The sequence below is a fragment of the Trematomus bernacchii genome, unplaced genomic scaffold (assembly GCF_902827165.1).
Source record: "Trematomus bernacchii unplaced genomic scaffold, fTreBer1.1, whole genome shotgun sequence".
NCBI classification, from domain to species: Eukaryota; Metazoa; Chordata; class Actinopteri; order Perciformes; family Nototheniidae; genus Trematomus; species Trematomus bernacchii.
Genome location: NW_022987605.1, coordinates 1,168,926 through 1,191,666, shown reverse-complemented (window position 1 = coordinate 1,191,666; position 22,741 = coordinate 1,168,926). Strand labels below are relative to the sequence as shown.

Genomic DNA, 22,741 nt, shown 5'->3' with positions numbered 1-22,741 from the left:
TGTTGTTTCGTGAAAAAAGTAGGCGAGCCATCATGTTAACAGTGGATACAATGATTAGCTTGTAAAGGGGGACAAGAAGTTTTGATTCCTCTTTTAGCTGCATGTTTTCGCAACAAATCCCAATATTCCTCAAACATGGGCAAGGACCAAAACAAACCTTAAATATATTTGAATATTAGACTTCAATTCAGCAGTCAACTCTTTGTTCACATGTTAGTCAGCCTAGTTTAGTCATTTTAATTGCATTAAACCAAATTGAAACACACACAAAATATAATTTTAGACCAAAGCAAATAAGGCACAATTCACGATTGTAAAGCAGGAATTACTTGGCCTTAAATGCATTGATAGAAACATTATTTAAAGCTTAAAATAATTGTAGTTGGCCTACCACCAATACACAAGTATTATGCTTGGATGGCCAATCATTTAATGTAGACTCCAGGCAGTGTGCTGGGATACAATCTATTACAGCACATCAGCTCCATACACAGAGCCCAGTATGCTGACTTTACAATAAAGGCAGCCAGAATTCTGTTCAAAACCGTCATAATGCTAATGTGGCCCCCGATGAAATTGATTTGGAAACCCCTGTTTTAGCATGATTTGTCCTTTTTGTTTACAGGAGACATCTTTTCTGTAGATGAGGGGGGGTCTGCCCCTATCACTGCTTCTCATCTGAAGGCCTCTGACGTGGACACTGTTCTGGACCAACTGGTGCTCAGTCTGATTTCCCCCCCCCAGTTTGGCTACATTGAAAATGTCCTGCCTAGTCCTGGCTTTGAGAAAAGCAACACAGGCATAAGCATAGGTAAGCATTATCATACAGTCAATGATCCTCAAATCGGTGAAACACATTGAATATCACATGTTTTTCACACACACACAAACACACATCCAGCAGCAGACCCTTACGCTGCTATGGACAGTTATTTGCACTACAGAACTACTGAACTTATTGTATATATATTTGTGCTATTGTCATATATTCATCCAATTAGAAGTCTAGTCTACTTGACTTACACCCATATCCGTTCCAATTTAGTGTGTTGACTGCTATTTTTATATATACTGTTGTGCCTTCTTTTTTAATTGTATACCTCTTAATATGTGCATATGTATATATCTGTATATATCTGTATGTATATATATATATATATATAGAGAGAGAAGTTGGCTCTGACTTGACTTTTTTCTGACTAACTTCTGACTTCCTTCTCCCCAGCTTCCTTTTCCTACCAAGATATCCTGGACGGTCATATTAACTACGTCCAGTCCAGGCATCAGAGGATGGAGCCCACAGCCGACCAGTTCCTGCTCTGTATATCAGACGGAAAACACAGCTCTGCCCACATCCCCTTCTACATCATTATCAACCCCACCAACGATGAGATCCCACAGTTTGTGGCTCGGAACATCACAGTAAGTTACACAAGACAAATCACATCTGTTCTCAGCATGTGGTCCAGTGTTTGATTATGTCCTTCTCTGTTGAGGTACGAGAAGGAGAAATGAAGCAGTTGGACATGTCAGTTCTACATGCGTTGGATCTGGACGTTCCTCTGGACATTCTGCTCTTCAGTGTGGTTAAACCCCCCCACCACGGCAGCATCATCACCCTCAGCAGTGAGAGGAAGATCTACAAGAGACAAGAGGCCGCTCATCAGTCCCCTGTGGTCGACTTCTCAATGACAGATCTCTCTAATGGTACTTTTCACATGTCAGTTCTATTGCCTAGTCTCACCCATAAGACTCAAATTAACATTGAAATTAAAATGCTATGAGTTACAAATTGTTTCAGTTTAAATGTGGTCTAGGTTTAAGCTACATTTTGTAAATTTTGTAATTTTTTGTAAATGTTGTGTAACTTTGCATTTCTTTTATAGCTTTAGTTACTTTTTATTTAGGTTATAAATACAAATCGTCACACATTACTATATATTATTATAGGTAAAGCTATCCAGTAGTGTATAAAGTGGGGTTTATTGGAAATAATTCAAATAAGGCCCACTTTTACCAAGTGCAACAATAAAGTGATGAACACATGAATGCAGCAACTATAATACAATGAATACAAATAATAAGAAAATATCTGCTGCTTAGAAAAGCCACTTTGCATAACGCATACTTTTACTTTTGGTACTTGAAGTATTTTTCTATGCTAATGCATTTTTACTTGAGTACAATTTTGAATACACAACCTTTACTCGTAACTCTGAGTATTTTTACACTGCAGTATTGCTAATTTTACTTCAGTGAATATTCTGTGTTGCTTCTTCCACCTCTGACTTTGGGTTACAAATTGTTTCAGTGTAGTTGAGGTCTAGGTTTAACTGTTAAGCCCCATTCCCCCGCGGGCGGGGGAGAAACCACAACATCTGCAGGAAACAGTGTCTGAGGGCTTCTTAAGATTTAATAAACTATGAATGTTTCATATCCATGTAACGGGAAGAAACTCAGCTAACTGATGATATGAACCATCTTTAGCAAAAAAAAAACACAAGACTAACGCTGAGCCTCTGAATTAGCCCTGAGCGAAAAGATTCTAGCGCCGTTAGCACAGAACTCACGGTATAAAACCCTTATTACATATCGTAAATGCACATCCAACCCATCGATTAGCATCGTGAGATTACACAGATTCGATAGGTATCTGTATCATCACTCCATGATCAAAACTCGCGACATGAGAAACAAAAACAGACATCACACCACGTAGCTTTAGGTAGCCAACACGGCAATATGTCTTACCTTTGTTGTTGTCTGATCAAAAGTTGTCTTCAATTAGCGTTCACACCGGAGTACTTTCACCGTACTTTTCGCGTTTTAGTTCCGTGAGTACCCCTTATGTCGCGTTCACACCAAAAATCGTACTTAATCTCGGGTACTTTTACCCCCATTTTTAGAGCCAGCTCAGAGAGCGTACTTTTCTGTGGGTGAAAAGTGCTCCAAAAGTGCCCCAGTGCTGATTGGCTGGGCGAATTGCAAACCACGCCCGTACAACTGTGAAAAATGTTGTGTGGAGACGCCATTGTTTTCCCTCGCTACAAAATCCCGACGGAGCGTTGGGTTTGTTTTTGAAAGCAGTTATGGCAAGCATCAAGAAATGATGAGGAGGTGTCGGCGCTTCTGGAGATCTACACCGAGGACGCGACCCAGGGAATGCACTGAAGCCAGTTCAGTAGCTTTCACTCGACCTGGGAATTTGCACAGCCCCACGGCACACACCGGCTAAAAATAAAGAAACTCGGGCAGGACTACAAACGGCGGATTCAGTGGCCAACGATGACGACCACGACGAAGGTAAAATCAACTACATGCACTGGGGTTTTAATCTGCACAATAATGGTCTCAGATGTACTTTTATTTGCTCAGTAGATCAAGCTAGCCATGCTAGGCGGAATAGGCTAACACCGGCCCCGAGCTAGCTACATCTAGCTAGCTAGATATTCTCAGCCGCTATGAAAACGTTTTGACTTGTGAATAACTGTGTAGTGTTTCTGTAATTTGCTTCACTAACTCATGGCACTAATCGTCTGTTTCAGGTGAGGATGGACAACTCTCGGGATTGGAAACAAGCGAGCTTTGCATTCTAGATCACAGCGCTAGCTCGCCCTCCTTACCAGCAACCAAACGCAAAGGTACACACACTGTAACTTTGTCTTGAAAGAACGTTACGCATCGAACTGATGTTCACAATCATGTTTATTTCCTTCTTGGTACAATTATGAAACAGCGTGAAAACGTATTCGCCAAGACCGGCATTTACAAATGTCTCACACAAACATTGTAAACATCAGGGCTAGAGGTCACATGACTTCCGGTACGAAAACTTGCCTCAACAAATTAAACAAAATTCAAGCATACATGAAGCACAATCCTCCGTGTTTGAACCTCTTAAATCGCTGCATAGCCGATTTATTTGGACTGGATTATCCCAGAGAGGCTAAACATTCTTTATAACACAGTTTCAGATTTGTGAAACCTTAATTCTATTTGTGAAAATACAAAAAAGGGAGATTTCAGTGCTTTTTCGCATCCTGGCCACATTAGACCAGGTCCTGATCTAAAACCACTATATCTAGACTCATCAAATCTGGACTGGATTATCCCAGAGAGGCTAAACATTCTTTATAACACAGTTTCAGATTTGTGAAACCTTAATTCTATTTGTGAAAATACCAAAAAAAACATTCCTAGTATGTTGTAAAACTACATGGCGACTAAACAGATCTTGTATCTTGCTTATTTTCCCCTCATAGGAAAGCGGACACGGGATGCGAATTTCTTTGACACCGCCCAGGCGTTGGAGGACCGGCGTGCCGTGGTGAAAGAGTCTATGCACGGGGATCAGATGGTGCTGTTCACCAAGGCCCAGGAAACGGAGGACAAGATGCTCACCAGTTCATTTTATATTATTGTTATTACTGTTATTATATAGTCTTGATACAACTGACACTTTATTTTATATTGATAATGTTAATTTACATGTACAACTTCTATTTTATTTACATTAAAAATGTGAACTTCTATTTACTGTTAAACAGATCCTGTAGCTTGCTTATTTCTCCTGACACTTTATCTTTAGTGACCGTAGCATCCTATACATCACATGTAAGTGGTTATTCTGATACCATCATGTTTCATCGGTTATAAACTGGCAAAGCTTTATTTGTCATTTATTTATCATCAATGTTGCAACCTTGTGGAGGAATGGCAGGGGCACATACACAAATATGATAATTTATATAATTTTAAATATTATTTGACCTAAAACTAAATGTTTTTATGATTGTCCTCTGAGGAGGACATGGGGATTTGCAAATGTTTAATTCCCCCCCCCATTTTACACAACACAAAATGGAGTCCACTATGGGCCGAAACTAACATGTATGTTTATGGCAGACGGATGCAGTGGGTCTCAGGAAGATAAATAATAACGGTGGGTTTGCTGCTGAGCTTATTTACTGTGCATACAACACACCTGGCACAGTTTATTGTTATTATATTGCCACACTGTACCCTATTGTAATGTTGCCTGTCTTGACTGGAAAATAAAAGGGAAACAAAAGCACTGTACAAAAGATTAGCTTTATTGTCAAAATGTTTACAATTTACACGCTGTTCAGATGCCTCATAAAGCTGGGTCGCCGGTAAGGCAGTCCATTCGTCCCTGTACTCATTACTTTCACAAAGGTTATGTAATATGCAACATGCTGCCACCTGGAATGTGATCTTGTCCATCTTGCAGTAGTTTCTTTTCATCAAGCACCGCCACCTGCCCTTCAGTCTGCCAAAAGCGTTCTCCACCACCACTCGTGCTCGGCTTGTTTTGTGATTGTACGCAAGTTGCTCAGGCTGCATTAACTCAGTTACAAAGCTGTATAACATGAGCACAAACAGCACAACTTCAGTCGACTCCATCTCCATCATGTCTGAGGTCGGAAGGTAAACAACAGACGCCTAATGTACAGCGAGTGGGTGGGCGTCGCAGTATACGCGGGAAGTTTTTCTTCTTCTTCTCTTGTTTTGCAGCGGATTGCAAACAACTTTAAGGTGCATACCGCCACCTACTGTACTCGCCGTGAAGTGGTTTGTGGCCTGCCAGTAAAGCCAAAACAGAAGAAGAAGAAGTGACGTCAGCGGCTCATTTGCGTAATCTTCCCTCAGGGAAAAGTACTCCGGTGTGAACGCGATCTGTACTAAGTGCCCTGGGGTTAAAAGCGCCGGGGCTCTTAGTGCCGGAACTAAGTACAGGAAAGTACTTGGTGTGAACGCGGCTGGCATTAAAACGATAAAAACGCTGCTGAAGGTTAATCCATAGGTTAATCCAATGTGTCTGTGTCACTTTGAAATGATTTCTGATAATCCATCAGCAATAAACCTAGTTTTACATTTTCAGATTTCAGAGCGTAAGATAGGTTTCGCTTTGGGCAAACTGGGAGTGCATAGCTCTCATTTCTCAATGGTAACATGTGTGTGTATGTGGAAATTCCCCTTCGATTCTATTGGCTCTAACGGTTCAAAAGAGATGTCAATCATCAAAATCGACCAATGGGTTCTAGAGAAACGGCAAATACGCCCATTTCCACCCAAATGACCCCAGAGGTGGAGTTTATTTTTCTAAATCTCTCTAAAAAGGTCAAATGTCACTTGTTTTGCATCAATCTTGATACAGGGTACTTATTATATGTTGTACTTTGGATTCCTAAAGCTTTTAGTCTCCGATCCCATCATTCAAGGGTGGTTTTCACTATAAGTAATGTTTTTTTTTTTGACGGACACAATAATTTACATTTCTTTACTATGTTCAATCTGAATTTTCTTTAAAATAAAAAGCATCTATATTGATTCTGACTTTTCTACATCCAACTCACAGGTTTATCATTACTTTGAGAAAAAAGATTATTAATTTGACCCTTTTACAAGTGTAGTTATGGTCATTTGTTCTGGGAATGTCATTTTCGAGCCTGAGACCTGAAAAACAGGCTCAGGGCTTAACAGGTTAATTAATAAATACTAATGCTGGATACAGGCCGATTGTCGAACCTCAGATTGAGGAGGAACAATGCGGATTCCGTCCTGGTCGTGGAACGACGGATCAGCTTTTTACTCTCGCAAGGATCCTGGAAGGGGCCTGGGAGTACGCTTATCCGGTCTACATGTGTTTTGTAGACTTGGAGAAGGCGCATGACCTGGGAGTTACTGTGGGAGGTGCTGGAGGAGTATGGGGTGAGGGGGTCTCTACTCAGGGCCATCCAATCTCTGGACTCCCAAAGCGAGAGCTGTGTCCGGGTCCTCGGCAGTAAGTCGGACCCATTTCAGGTGAGGGTTGGCCTCCGCCAGGGCTGCGCTTTGTCACCAATCCTGTTTGTAACATTCATGGATAGGATTTTGAGGCGTATTCATGGGGGAGGGGGTCTGCAGTTCGGTGGACTAAGGATTGCACCACTGCTTTTTGCAGATGATGTGGTTCTAATGGCTTCATCGGTCTGCGACCTTCAGCTCTCACTGGATCAGTTCGCAACAGAGTGTGAAGCGGCTGGGATGAGGATCAGCACCTCCAAATCTGAGGCCATGGTTCTCAGCAGGAAACCGATGGACTGTCCACTCCAAGTAGGGAATGAGTCCTTACCCCAAGTGAAGGAGCTTAAGTATCTCGGGGTCTTGTTCTCGAGTGAGGGAACAATGGGCCGGAGAATCGGAGCAGCGGGAGCGGTACTGCAGTCGCTTTACCGCACCGTTGTGACGAAAAGAGAGCTGAGCCAGAGGGCAAAGCTCTCTGTCTACCGGGGCATTTCCGTTCCTACCCTCACCTATGGTCATGAAGGATGGGTCACCGAAAGAACGAGATTGCGGATACAAGCGGCCGAGATGGGTTTTCTCCGCAGGGTGGCTGGCGTCTCCCTTAGGGATAAGGTGAGAAGTTCAGTCATCCGGGAGGGACTCAGAGTTGAACCGCTCCTCCTTCGCGTCGAAAGGAGCCAGTTGAGGTGGTTCGGGCACCTAGTAAGGATGCCACCTGGGCGCCTCCCTAGGGAGGTGTTCCAGGCACGTCCAGCTGGGAAGAGACCGAGGGGTAGACCTAGGACCAGGTGGAGGGATTATATCTCTTCGCTGGCCTGGGAGCGCCTTGGGATCCCCCAGTCAGAGCTGGTTGATGGGAAAGGAACGTTTGGGGCTCTCTGCTGGAACTGATACCTCCACGACCCGACCACGGATAAGCGGGAGAAGATCGATGGATGGATGGATGGATACTTGTCTTGTGGGAAAAGAAAGCATTTTAGTTCCTAATTGGAAACCTCAGCTCTCAGACATTTAAGGGACAACATATTTCTGACTTACATGTAGTGCCATGTATCACTCTAGTTTGTTTTGGTGTGAGTTTCCAAGTGTTGGAGATAGTGTCCATAGCTATGCCTGCCTTATTTTAAATATAATTGAACTAGACAGGACGTGTCTTGTGATGTGTGCCAAACAATACATTTAAAAAAGCGCAGTTTCTTTTTCCAAAAATCATAACCCAGCTATTCACGAAAATTCACAGACCTTGTAGTGAGCAGTTTCATTTAGGAACTACTGTATTACTACTTAGCGTACATGTACACATGGATCTTGCTTGGGACAGCATATCTTCAAAACATTAAAGGGGTCCTCTTTGGCTTTGCTGTCATGTTAGCTCATGAGGCTCTGGAGATCTATGAACTAGGATCAGATTTTTTGGAAAAATAAAACCTTGTGCAGCTTAAAGATGAGGGCAAAATAATAAGTTGTGATGAATAACAATTTTTACAAGTTCCTGGAATCTGGTGTCACCACCAAGATAATAAATGTGCCTTTGATTTGTTTTTTATCACATCAACCATTCTCCACTTATTTACGATTCATAGCATGCTATAATGGCAGGAAACAAATCAGAGTCAGAATTCCTTCACACAGAGGGGACATTCACATACAATTAATTAAATTAAACAAAGCTTGTAGGATATTACTATAATTTAACTCTAAATATAGCATATTTCTAAAAGACAAATACATCTGTTGTATCATTTGCATGCAGGTATGGATCTGATGTACATGCACGACGACTCAGAGAACATGGAGGACAGTTTCACCCTCCAGCTGACGGATGGCAGGCACCAGCTCCAGAGACGAGTGGTGGTGATGGTGCTGCCGCTCAACGATGAGGAGCCTCGCGTCGTCCGGTCAGAATCACTTCACTTTCTGTTTATTAATCACCAATATTAACCGGTGGTGCACATTTACTAAGTACATATACTCTAGTACTAAACTTAAGTACATTTGATATGATCTGTACTTTACTTGATTATATCCCTTTTATGCTACTTGATACCCAGCTACAATTTGTAGGCAAATATTGTGCTTTATACTTACTACTTTAATATGACATCATTAGTTACTTTGCCCGTTTATATTATTTATTAACAATATAAATCAGCGAATTAATTATGATGTACTATTAGGGATGCCTAGGTTGCCTAGGAGAATAATAAGTCACAAAACTAGCTCCATATTTATTAGCTGCAAAAAAAGAAACACATTTTTGCATTACTAATTATAATCCAGTGACATAATAAACATTATTAAGAAAAGGGCCAATTTGCATAATAGTACTTTTACTTTTAGCACTTTAACTATACTTTGGTTCTAATACTTTTGCACTCATATTTTACTTGTAACAGAATATTTCTACATTGTATTATAAATACTTTTACTTAAGTAAGAATTTGAGTCCTTCTTCCAGCACTGATATTAACTGAACATCATCCCATCGTGTGTCCTTCAGGAACAACGGCCTGGAGGTGGAGCCAGGAGAGAGCCGGCTCATCTCCAGTGTCACTCTGTTAGCTCAGGACGAGGACACGCCTCCTTCTGAGGTCCTGTACATGCTGGAGAGTGTTCCCACCCAGGGACTGCTTCAGCTAAAGGTTGGTGCATTGCTGTCCAACTGAAGTCATGGAAACACTGTAACATGTACATTTCTGCCCAGTAAAACCCTTGGTGCCATTGTTCCACATTGACACTTACTCTAAAGGATCTCTTAAATGTGAGAAAAAAATTGAATTTACACAAGTTCTAAAGCAAAATTACAAAAATATATTTTAGCTTTATTGGAGATGATCTTTTCCACCCACTGCAACCGACTATACTAGCTGGTGAGTATAGAGTAGCATCATTTGTTTTGGTTATAGTCAGAATTAGGGTTCTCACAATATTAGAATTGCACAACTAACATTTTGTTACAATGTTATTGTGATAACCAAACACGACCTATTGAGTGTAAGAAGCTGGAGAAAGAGTATGAAACTAGTGACATTTTAGAAGCACTGGATTATTTATGATTTTATCATGTGTATAATTGTATCATAAATCGGTAAAAATCTGCTAAAGAGCTAAAGAAATGTAATTTAATTTTTTTAACATTATTATTATTATGTTATTTTTTATTATTTGTATAACATTATTTATCTCTATTCAATATAAATATAAGACACAACAACTTTTTAGTATAATTGGTACTTTTGATACTCTAAGTCAGGGATGGGCAACTTGGATGGTGGTGGGGGCCACATAATGTATGTACTGGCCACCAGGGGGCCGCAGATTCACTTGGAACACACACACACAAATTCCATGTATTGTATGTCATTATTAACAAATATACTAAGTCTGACATCTTCATTGACATTTTATAATCTTTCAGGGAACATCCTCTAATAAACTCACTAAACAAATATCAGTTCACAGAAATGTTATTTAATTTTTACAAGTGGCATGTTTGTATTGAACAGGTTATTAAACAGTGGAATAAAACTATTTTAAACTATTGGAAAGTGTGCATTGAGATTAAACATTAAGATGACATAAACATGAAGTCATGAACACTAACCCAGACATTAGTTGTCTAACTTGAACCCAGCTAAGACACTTGTAGCCTGTCTCTGCTGACGCACAATAAGGGGAATGTCAACACAGACACCTGCATGTCAACCCGCTGTTCCTCAGCGCCGCCACCCCCCCCCCCCCCCCCCCCCCCCCCCCTCCCGCTGAAATTATGAATGAAAAGCGTATAGTAATCATAGATTACACGGCAGGGTCCGTGACAGTTTGTTTTCATCTGATTTCAAATAAACAAAGTCTTGGTTTTTAGAATATTAAACTTGTTTCGCCAAATTCAGATGATTAATACAACCTTTAAGCTTGTAACGGCATAATTACAAGCGGTAACTTAACGTCACAGCAGGCATAACAACAGCCGGTGTTTCTTGTCAGTGTTTCCCCGGGAAACAAACACAATAGCCTACACACAAACGCGTCACAGATTCTTTCGCGGTATTTGGCTGCCGAACAAAATCATGCTCGCAACGTAACTAGGAGTCTAGTGGACGGTATCAGTACTACAAATATATATATATTTTAATTAATTATTATTGTTTATAAATTAATCTGAGGGACGCAAAAAGAGGATGCGGCCCCCGGGCCGCCATTTTCCCATCCCTGCTCTAAGTACATTGTTAAGTATTGTTACTTGTAGTGGAATATTTTTGGTCTGGCATTGGTATTTTTACCTTTTTATTCAGTTGGACACAGAATGTTTGTACAGGGAATTATCTACTTCAGACTTCTAAGTTATGTTTGTGTCATGTTTTTTTCAGTCATAGTTTCCCAAGAGAGGTTTCAGTATTTATTCAATTTAGTCGGGATTCCTCTAGACAATGCTGCTCTGTAGTGACCCTGGGAGGTGTTTGCTCCTGCCTCAGGAAGGTGAGGACTGGAAGACCCTGACGGCGGTGAGGAACTGCAGCCAGGAGATGGTGGACATGAACCTCCTGCGCTACGTGCACACCGGCCTGCACGGCGCTCACACACAGGACTTCTTTGTCTTCTACTTGTTCGATGGGAAGAATCAATCACCACTACAGCACTTCCACATCTCTGTCAAAGATCTGGAGAAAGGTACAGGAATTCATCCTTACATTCTTCATTAGACATAGGTTGCAGTTAAACTATCAACTATCAATAATCTGTTCCGAACCACTTTTCCTTAACCTCTGTGAGGAACGTCACGGGGTTAAGGTAAGATGATAGGGGAATTCCTCTGGACTTAGGAAAAGAGACTGCGGTGCTTTGAGAATCCAACTACACTGACACTATCTGACGTATTTATGATGTGCCGGCCAGAGGATGTTATTAATGTGCGTCTGCTGTGGGGAAACTACAGTTTTCCATTTTTAAATAAATGCAATGTTATGCAATATATGTATTACTTGTTAGGCTTTCACATCTATCACTGTGTATATCACCATTCAAACACATTTAAAAAAGTTTAAGAAACCCCACACAGCTCAGTAAACACTGTGAAATGTTGACTTTATTTGATCATTTCAGTAAAAAAGTAATGCTCAATTTTACCTTTTGATTATCATAGCGTTGAACGTTCAAAACACAGCACTTTGGCAAGTTACGGCATAAGTTGTAAAAGCTTAATAAGCACCTTAACTTTCATGATATGCGTTTCTCTGTTGTTTCTGTGAACTGCCGAATGTTTTGGCGCAGCATTTTCTCCTTTCCTTTCGTAAAGGAGGGTTCAGTGTTTCCTAAGCTAAAGGATATTATGAAGGAGACGCCTTTCCTATCGTCTAGAGAATCCGAACAGCTATTATCATGGCGGACACTTAAGAACTTCCGGGTCATTTCACTCCGTTAGGAACCCTGCTATGCTAAATTAACAATTCGACTGCAACCATAGCTTCAAACTGCCAGACCACATCATGTGTCCATGTCCTCTGCCAAGTTGTCAATTCAAACTGATGGGGTTCCAGTCGTAACATTATAAAACTCCACCTTCATTTCCAGGAAATATTGCCATGTTTGTGAAGCCTTTGAAGGTGAGCCGTGGCGATCGAGTGGTTCTCACCACAGACGTGCTGTTAGCCACAGACGGCACAGAGAAGCCAGAGGAGCTTCTGTTCATCATCACCCACCCTCCTGCTCACGGACACATGGAGTACATCAAACATCCGGGACTGGCCATCTCCACCTTCAGCCAGATGGATGTAGCAGCCAACCTTGTGGCTTACGTGCATGACAACCGAGCAACCACCCCCAGAGAGAGCTTTCAGTGAGTCTAAAAGACATACAAGATTATGAACTCACATAATTCCCTCATTTAACATAGATTTGATGTTATTTGGGTTAGAGAATTCCCATTTATGATTCAGAATTGGATGGATTGGTGGATAGTAACAAAGTACATTTACTCAAGTACAGTAGTAGTTTTTAATTTACCTTAGTTTTCTCAGTTTATGCTGCTTTATACTTCTACCCCCCTACATTTTGGAGGCCAATATTTTACTTTTTACTCCACTACATTTGACAGCTTTTGTTAGTTACTTTTTAGATTTAGGTTGTTAGCTTATGCAAAATATAAATACATTATTAAATAAACATTGACATATAATTATTGGTTAGGATATTCAGCAGCAAATGTCATGTAATTCAAATTAGCTCTACCAGCTGTGATAAAAACACTTCAAAATCACAATAGTAACCCAGTGAATCAATCTATATACGATTCTGAAATGGGCCATTATGAATAAAGACGGGTACTTTTACTTTTGGTACTTTAAGTATATTTTAATGTTGATACTTTTGTACTTTTACTTCAGTAAGATTTTAAATGCAGGAATTTTACTTATAGTTTTTTTGTAACAAAGTACTTTGTTGTACTTAGTTTTTAATTTAGATTTACAAGAAAAGCTTAAAATAATCCTAAAAGTATGTAGAAGTTGGATTTATTACCAACTCCCAATAATTGGGAAGAGCCCCTGACAACACGTGTACTTTCAATCATCAAAAATGAAAAGTTAAAATAGAAAGTTGAGTCAAATGGAAATGGAAAGAGACATAACCATTTCATCTTAAGTAAATCAAGTAGTTTAACATCATTCTTCTCTGAATATATCACCAGACAAGATCATCAGGGGCCCCATTTCAAAGCTTCCTTGTTAAAGAGTTGCTCCAGGTTCTAGGAACATTCCTGGAATGTTGGTCTTTTCTAAGAATTTAAGACTAAATCCTGGTAAAGATCAAAGTTACTCACAGAGCAGCTTAGCCTTTAGTAGAGCTCCTAAGGTGAAAAACTCAAACTGTCTTTTTATCTGCAGTAATCATATAATCAATGCTGTGGATGTACATGTCATGTATATGACAAAAATCTGAAATAAAAATAAAATAATATGCTAAATAATTAGCAGCACATTGATTCTAAGATGTTGGAAGTATTGCACTAGCTATAAGACAGACATAACTGTTTAGTAAAGAGTATTGATACCCTATTCAAAGCTTTCCTGTGAGAACATTCCGTACTGTGATCACATTTAACGGCAGTCTGCGGTGTGTTTGGCAGGTTCGTTGTGAGTAACGGTAGAACCAGCCGGAATGGAAGCTTTGAGATGTTGGTGGAGATGGTGGATCGCATCCTGCCCTCTCTGTCCTCAAACAAAGGCCTCTCAGCTCCACAAGGCTCCTCCATGATCCTGGGTCCAGACTGCCTGATCCTGTCCGACCCTGACACTCCCCCACGCGCCCTGACCTTTGAACTGGTTCAGGCTCCACAGTACGGCAGGCTGCTGCTAGCTGGTTCCACACTGACTGCAGGTTCAAACTTCACCCAGAGGGACATACAGGAGCTGGAGGTGACCTATAAACACGACGGGGGGCCATCACAGATCGACCGCTTCGCCTTCATTGCCTCTGACACCACCAGGCGAGGCTTCCTGCTGGAGGGGAGGCTACACACTGAACCTGTGTTCTTCACTATTCAGGTAGGGGGATGGAACATGTACCCAGGTCATTTACTTAAGTATACGTAGCGATACTACAGTGTAAGAATACTGAGTTACAAGTCAAAGTCCTGCATTCCAAATCGAACTTAAGCAAAAGTAAAACAAGTATTAGCATCAAACTAGAGAATGCAATTCCTGAAGAAATTGCTAGTGGGAATGCTTTATGCTGAAAAGCTGACGCTAAACTGCTATGCTGAAATGTAATGTGTAAGAAGAAAGTGAAGAATTTAGATTGAAATGATACATGAACACTGGGGGCTTGAATGTGTGATGAGAGAAGAAAAGAAAGTAAAAAGGCTTGGAAAAGCAGCAGAATATTTGAACAGCAAACTTTTGAACTAACTTGATGGTGAATGATCTGTCACCATGACAACGGCATTTGATGACACCCCATAATACGCTTAGATGCGTTGATGGCTGCATCGTTACCAAACCTGTGAAGTTTTGGGCCGTTTGGAACATTTTCACTGAAGTTATGAGAAAACCGTGTTTCATGGCGAGCATTGTGTTGCCATGGCAACGGCATTTGAAGAAACCCCATAATTGACGTAGAGCTGTTGAGGGCTGGACCGGTGATATACAAGCGAAGTTTGGGGGACGATCGGACCGTTTCATTTGGACTTACAGCAACATTGTGCTTCATGGCGAGTGGTCTGTCGCCATGGCAACGGCATTTGATGACACCCCATAATACGCTTATATGCGTTGATGGCTGCATAGTTACCAAACCTGTGAAGTTTTGGGCCGTTTGGAACATTTTCACTGAAGTTATGAGAAAACCGTGTTTCATGGCAAGCCTTTTGTTGCCATGGCAACGGCATTTGAAGAAACCCCATAATTGACGTAGAGCTGTTGAGGGCTGGACCGGTGATATACAAGCGAAGTTTGGGGGACGATCGGACCGTTTCCATTGGACTTACAGCGACATCGTGATTCATGGCGAGTGGTCTGTCACCATGGCAACGGCATTTGATGACACCCCATAATACGCTTAGATGCGTTGATGGCTGCATAGTTACCAAACCTGTGAAGTTTTGGGCCGGTTGGAACATTTTCACTGAAGTTATGAGAAAAGCGTGTTTCATGGCGAGCATTGTGTTGCCATGGCAACGGCATTTGAAGAAATCTCAAAACTGTCTCGTAGATGTCTTCACGGCTGGACTGTTAGCACACATGTGAATTTTGAGCACTTTTGAACATTTTCATAGGAGTTAAAGGGACATCGTGTTTTATGGCGAGGGATGCGTTTCCATGGAAACGGCATATGGTGAGATTTCAGATTTGGCGTAGAGCTGTTGAGGCATGGACCGGTGATATACAAGTGAAGATTGGGGGACGATTGGACCGTGTCCATTGGAACAGTGAACAGTTAGAACTGACTGCTGTCAGTTGGAGTGATGACATCATCGTGTTCCATTACACAGGTGTTTATAGTTGAGCTAACGAGCTCTGTAGAGATCAGAGGTTTGCATTGTTCTGAATGAGAGATAAACCTCTTACATGTGAACGTTTTGTGGAAGAACCATAACAGATATCTGTGAAATTTCAAAACGTGAAGCATGTCAAGGAAGTTGAGTATCTGAAGTGTAATGTTTGTGTACTTTCGGGTTAATAATGTGACCTTTTTGGCAGTTTAACTAAAGGTGTACGGCTGCTGCTGTGAGGAAATATCAGCCTGAAATTACAATGGGTTTTAATGGAGGCATGTTGAAAGTTTTTGTCACTTCATGCCCTCAAGAGGCATTTTGTTTAATTATTTTTGCTTAATTATTTGTCATTTTTCAAGCTACGAGATGTTTTCCTACGTTTGTCATTAAAAATTATGTCTCAGGAATGTAAGGTTTGGGAATTATGGCAGTTTAAAAAAAATATGAAGGCACATTTCAAGATTTCCTACCCTCTAGCTGTGACATCACGCACTCTAGTTAATGTTAAAATCTGAAGAAAGCCTCTTTACCAAGGTCTGAACAATGTTTAATATCTCTAAAAGTAAGAATCAGATTTAAAAGTTGTGTTACACAAATAATGTCAGAAAGATGTGTAACATTTTAAAGTTGGAATGAGGTTTCTGAGTGAAAGTATGAATGAACAGTTAGCAGTTGAAGTCGCATGAAGATTGTTCAAGTCTGAAGATTTTCTCCATTGACTTCAATGGTTAAAAATGTGATGAATTATGGGATGTATCTCTAGAATTATGAAAGTTATGAATAATCCAAATGATAGCCATCGATTCCCGACCGAGCTGAACGTTTTGATGTTTGAACGGAGATTCTGCAATGTTGAATGCAGGAGGAGAAGAGGTGCAAATTTCTGGCTGAATAATAATAATTTTGTCCGTAGAATAACATATAGTGGGAATACTATATGTTATTCTACGGACAAAATTATTATAAAATTATAAAAGTAAAAATAACTAGTAAATAAATCTGTAAAATAAATGAAGTGGAGTAAGAGTACATTGTTTGTTGGAGTAAAGTGGAAGAAATACCAAAATAGGCTAAATGTCTGACGTAAAGGTGAAGTGGGTCTGTTAACCTGTACAAGGTTATATTCATGTTCTGTCTAGGACTATAAAGTCATGTGTCACAGAAGTGTTCGCCAGCTTTCTTTTTACATTATACTTATATGCTGTAAATTGCACCTTGTCACTTCTAAGTTTGATTTAAAACACTATGATAGTAAATCGGAAAAAAGTAGACAGAAGGTGTGATGTTGGTTGTGATGTGGTGCACTGTATCAGTGTGCAATTACAAAAACAAACATAGTTCAATTTGTGTTTTCGTATAGGTTATGTCACATCATTTTAGGTCCAAACTTCTCTATTTTCTATGCTGTTCATGTTAACCAATCTTTATTTCATCGACAAACCATATATCATTTCAGATCAAGCCTTTGGACAATACCTATCCTGAGGTTGTGAAGCTGATCCCTCTTTGGAAAGCAGAGCCTCTTGGCGACGGACGACACGGGATCTTTGTGTCGTCTCGTGAGCTGAAGGCCCAGGACAAAGACAGCAGAGACGACGAGCTGATTTTCAGCATCGTGCGCCAGCCGTACTTTGGATACCTAGAAAACATGACTACAGGTCAGGAATCAGAATACAAATCAGAATACCTTTATTTGTCCCACAGAGGGGACATTTACATTGTAACAGCAAGAAACGTAATATTCATTAAGAAGCATGTATAAACTATTAAAGATTAAAGTAGAAACAATTTACGATTTACAAAAATACCAGTAACAGTTGTGAGATAGAAGCCAGGTGATAGGATTAAAGGTGGAAGTATATATTGCAGTTATTGACCGATTTATTACACAAGTTGAGTTGTCTAACTAAGGGAAAGGAGCCAATAATAAATATTATATTTATGAAGCCAAATATACCTTATTTCCACGTCTTAGCTTAGAATGAAAAACACATGTATTTGTTTGTGCTCTTGCAGGTGGTTTTGTACCACATCACTTCTCTCAGACGGAGCTGAATAAAAGGACGATCGCCTACATCATCAACCCCCACAGGGAGTCCCTCACAGACAGCCTGGAGTTCACAGTGTCCGATCCTCTAGGGAACACTGGGCCCCCTCACATGTAAGAAATACATTGTGATGCTGATTCTTACTCAGAGCTTGAGTTCACAGTTGATTGTTTGGTCTTGACATTGCCTTGCAGACTGAAGTTCAGCTGGTCCACGGTGGAGCTGTCTCAGCCTGAGTACTCTGTCAGTGAGGAGCACAGAACTCTTTCGCTGGACATCATCCGAAAAGGAAACCTGGCAGAGTCTTCATATATCACTGTCGAGGTCTGAAAGCCACTGCTCTTAACTCACTGATGCTTGTCCTTTTCTTACAGACTTTAAGAGCGCTTTCTGTGTCATGTTTCTTTATCGTAGGTGAAGGAAGTGAGTGCAACAGCTGGAACAGATTTCCTCATAAGCCCCTCTTCCCTCATTCAGTTTGATCCAGGTTTGTCCTCATTTATTATATTTATTATTTATGCATAAATTCATTTGACTTAATGGTTAGTTCTTCTAGCCATCCTTTAGAAAGCCTTCTGTGGCCTCGGACCAGCGCTCACTCGTCTAAGAAATGTAACTTCATGATGTCATCAGGGTTATTCAGGGCTTGGAGATGACAACATTTCAACAAAAAGCCTTTGTTTCCACCAAGGGGGGTTGATCTCGAAATATGTCAGGAATTTTCCGGCAGGGTATAGCTAAAGATACTACAGATGTGCATTGTGGGAAGTGTAGGATCCAGTGATATAGTGCTTGACCCAATTCATGTCAGTTATTCAAAGTCTTCTTCAAAATGAAAGCTACACAACAGGCACACTAACTGAGAAATGAATCAGCTTTAGTAAAACTTGTGATGTTTCTGTCTCTGTAGGAGTATCAAAGAGGAGCTGGCAAACTGAGATTATCCAGGACCACCTGGAGGAGGCTGTGGAGATATTTGAAGTGCTGCTGGTGTCCCCTGAAGGCTCGGTGATCGGCAGCATCAACAAGGCTCAGGTCCAAATCAGAGACTCGGGAAGAGGTAAATATACCTCATTTTCAAGATTTTATAAGATACTTTTCGACATTTCATTACTTGATATTATCCATTTTTACATGCTTTCTTACCAAACAAACATTCTAGATTAAATATCTAAATGAATTCATCTGTTTTTCATGTCCTGTATAACATAACTACTTAGGGAGTTGAGGATTTCCCAAAGACACTTACAAAACTCTGTCAAAACTTAAAACGCCACAGGACAGACCTGGCTCAACCAGGATCCAAAGGCTCCTGTTCTGGTAGGAAAAGAGATTGGATCAGACACCTACCCCCAGCATGGATCCATTCATCTGGAGAAACTGCACCTGGGAACAGAATCAATCATCTGGGGCCGTGGAGACAGTTTATCCAGGCCTGCTGCAGATCGGCCAAGAAAGAAACTCAAAGTTCTGGACAATCCAAAATCTGTAAGCCCCTGTTCTTAAAGATCAGAACTATATGTAACTGTATCAAGTAGACATTTCATTTTTTGTTGCAGCACAATTTTTTCAGCTTAAAAATGTTACTGTTTCATTTTCAGATTACCCCATCGTCAGTGTTCCACAACGGGACAGACACTGTTTACACGGTACGCAGCAGCAGATCATCATAACGGACAGTACAAGTCAGAAAAGTCTTAAAGATACCATACAATGCTAATTTTCAGGTTCTGGCAGCACCTCTTTTCACCCTCTGTCTGAAACCAGAGCCCAGTCTTCTCTGTTTGGTTAGCTGGCCGGCTCTGTTGTGATTGGTCAATTGCTAAGAGAGCTAAGAGCACTAGCCAATAGAAGAGCAATTGTTACTTAGTGATGTCCCTATGTTATAGAGAGGCGAAGTCACGCCCATCTACTTCCGGTCCATGGGACCTTATTTCGGAAAAATTATGTATTGAAGTCAATGGAGAGAGAAAACTTATCTTTCGATCCCGTTTGAATTGTGCCATGAATTACACATATGATGTTTGTCAATCTTAAAAAATCATTTCCATGTCAAAAAAGTCACAGTTTGTCTTAAAACTGTTGAAATATAAGACTATGAAAAATAGAAAGACTACAAATCCCAGAATCCCGGTTCCGCATGCTGGCTCTTACGGAACCGACTAACTCCCCTTGTGTGTATGTACAGCTCTCAACATGCCCAGACTTGTAGTGATTTTCACCTCTTTTAATACTTTTCGCCTGATTCTGAAAGAAAGAAGTGAAATGTGCCAACGTGACGGCCGTCTTGGTGTGTGGTGCGAGACGGGAGATGTAGTTCATTGAGCGGTTTCACACTGTGTTACTTCACAGTTTTACGACACATCTTTATTTTTTTTACTTGTAAAATTATCTTTTAAATTGACAACCATCATATGTGTAATTCGTGGCACAATTCAAACGGGATCGAAAGATAATCTTTCTCTCTCCATTGACTTCAATACATACTTTTTCCGAAATAAGGTCCCATGGAGCTCAACCGGAAGGGGAGGGACTTCGCCTCTCTATTGAAATAAATAAAGGAATCGAATGGAGGGGTTTCAGGCAGGGGGGGTATGCACAAAATCCTATAGAACAGACTACAGGAAAGAGAAAAATGATAGGGCTTCTTTATTCCTGCTGTCTCTTTTATTACAGTATCATGGCATCATGCAAATGCAAGTAGAGGACGACACCACCCCGTCAAGGAAGGGAAGAAAGGCAAACATCCGTGTGGTTAGCAGAGGAGCACAGCAGCAGGGGCCAGCTGTTTTTACTAAGTCCAAATCAGATCCTAAAACAAAGATCTCAAAGCCTCAAAAAACAGCAGCTGAAGGACCAGTGAGTACAAAGTTAGTCTTCTTCTGCCTCTTGGGTAATGTGTCATTTTAAATCAGCAATTGCCTTGAAGCCACATGGAGTTGCTTAATCCTAAAATTGCCGTTTGTTTCACTGCATTCCTTTAGTTTGATATTGTGTTCATGGTTGCTTATTTCTGTTCTAGTATTTGAAAGAAAGGGATTTTTTTCCCCTTAGCAACGAGTATTGAATGACTTATCTGTTTTTGTGACAAAGAGACAGATGTTAGGAACAGCTACAATAACAGGTTGAGATATTTTCTCCCTTACCTCGGCTTCAGAACTGCTTCAGTCTCATCCATGCTTGTCACCATTATTTTTGGTCATTTCTTGTCACTTTTCCTGGATGTAATTTAGTGGGAATGCTGATACAGCATTCCAACTATATGTTATGCTACGGACAACATTTTTATTATTCCGCCGACTTATTTTGGCCCTCTTTTCCTCCCACATTCAACATCGCAGAAACTCCGTTCAAACATCAAAACGTTCAGCTCGGTCGGGAATCGATGGCTATTACTTTTATCATTCATAACTTTCATAATTCCAGAGATACATCCCATAATTCATCACATTTTTAACCATTGAAGTCAATGGAGAAATTCTTCAGACTTGAACAATCTTCATGCGACTTCAACTGCTAACTGTTCATTCATACTTTCACTCAGAAACCTCATTCCAACTTTAAAATGTTACACATCTTTCTGACATTATTTGTGTAACACAACTTTTAAATCTGATTCTTACTTTGAAATTTGCCTTCATATATTTTTTTAAAACTGCCATAATTCCCAAACCCTACATTCCTGAGACATGATTTGTCATGACAAACGTAGGAAAACATCTTGTAGCTTGAAAAATGACAAATAATTAAGCAAAAATAACTAAACAAAATGCCTCTTGAGGGCATGAAGTGACAAAAACGTTAAAACCCATTGTAATTTCAGGCTGATATTTCCTCACAGCAGCAGCCGCACACCTTTAGTTAAACTGCCAAAAAGACCACATTATTAACCAGAAAGTACACAAAAATTACACCTCAGATACTCGACTTCCTTGAAATGCTTCATGTTTTGAAATTTCACAGATATCTGTTATCGTTCTTCCACAAAACGTTCACATGTAAGAGGTTTATCTCTCATTCAGAACAATGCAAACCTTTGATCTCTACAGAGCTCGTTAGCTCAACTATAAACACCTGTGTAATGGAACACGATGATGTCATCACTCCAACTGACATGCTCAGAGCAGCAGACTTCAGATAATGGTTAATGGTCGTGCCTGTCACTACCCGATCTGTCCCCCTGCCCGATCTGTACTGCGCATGTGCGAGATGGTCCGCCATATTGGACAACTACATACGGCAACTCTACTAGGACACTTGACACAGTGGCTTTTGGCAAAGCAGAAAAAGAACCGAGAGAGATGAGTTATTGTTATTACAACGTGACTTCACTATTATTTAACAACTCTTTTTATTGGGTTCTTTTATTTGGGGTTGAATACATTGTATTGCTATATGCCATACATTTTTGCATACATTGACAGTAAATATTTATTCAGTATGATAGCTGTCTAACAGAAGTTAAATCCATGTCTCACTTATTCTGACAATGTATTTAACCCCAAATAAAAGAACCCAATAAAAAGAGTTGTTAAATAATAGTGAAGTCATGTTGTAATAACAATAATCTCTCTCGGTTCTTTTTCTGCTTTGCCAAAAGCCACTGTGTCAAGTGTCCTAGTAGAGTTGCCGTATGTAGTTGTCCAATATGGCGGACCATCTCGCACATGCGCAGTACAGATCGGGCAGGGGGACAGATCGGGTAGTGACAGTGCCCTCAACAGCTCTATGTCAATTATGGGGTGTCATCATATGCCGTTCAAGAGAAGAGAGAGAGGGCGATCAAGAGTCAGTTCTAACTGTTCATTTCATTCTCTCTCTCTCCCTCTCTCTCTCTCAATATCTTCCTCTATCTTCCTCTTCCTCAATATCTTCCTCTATCTTCCTCTTCCTCAAT

The 22,741-nt window shown here is 40.5% G+C and overlaps 1 protein-coding gene across 1 annotated transcript in view; it reads left to right on the top strand.

Annotated features, from left to right (window-relative positions):
• Window positions 1–22,741, top strand: part of frem1a (Fras1 related extracellular matrix 1a) — a 60,423-nt gene that overhangs the window by 33,603 nt on the left and 4,079 nt on the right. The window contains exons 18-33 of the mRNA XM_034130900.1: window positions 626–811; window positions 1,226–1,422; window positions 1,497–1,707; window positions 8,561–8,705; window positions 9,308–9,449; window positions 11,283–11,478; window positions 12,379–12,643; window positions 13,931–14,348; window positions 17,253–17,454; window positions 17,813–17,957; window positions 18,039–18,168; window positions 18,259–18,331; window positions 18,755–18,904; window positions 19,124–19,332; window positions 19,446–19,493; window positions 20,521–20,703. Coding sequence (XP_033986791.1) covers window positions 626–811; window positions 1,226–1,422; window positions 1,497–1,707; window positions 8,561–8,705; window positions 9,308–9,449; window positions 11,283–11,478; window positions 12,379–12,643; window positions 13,931–14,348; window positions 17,253–17,454; window positions 17,813–17,957; window positions 18,039–18,168; window positions 18,259–18,331; window positions 18,755–18,904; window positions 19,124–19,332; window positions 19,446–19,493; window positions 20,521–20,703 — 2,900 coding nt within the window. The remainder of the gene's footprint in view (window positions 1–625; window positions 812–1,225; window positions 1,423–1,496; window positions 1,708–8,560; window positions 8,706–9,307; window positions 9,450–11,282; window positions 11,479–12,378; window positions 12,644–13,930; window positions 14,349–17,252; window positions 17,455–17,812; window positions 17,958–18,038; window positions 18,169–18,258; window positions 18,332–18,754; window positions 18,905–19,123; window positions 19,333–19,445; window positions 19,494–20,520; window positions 20,704–22,741) is intronic.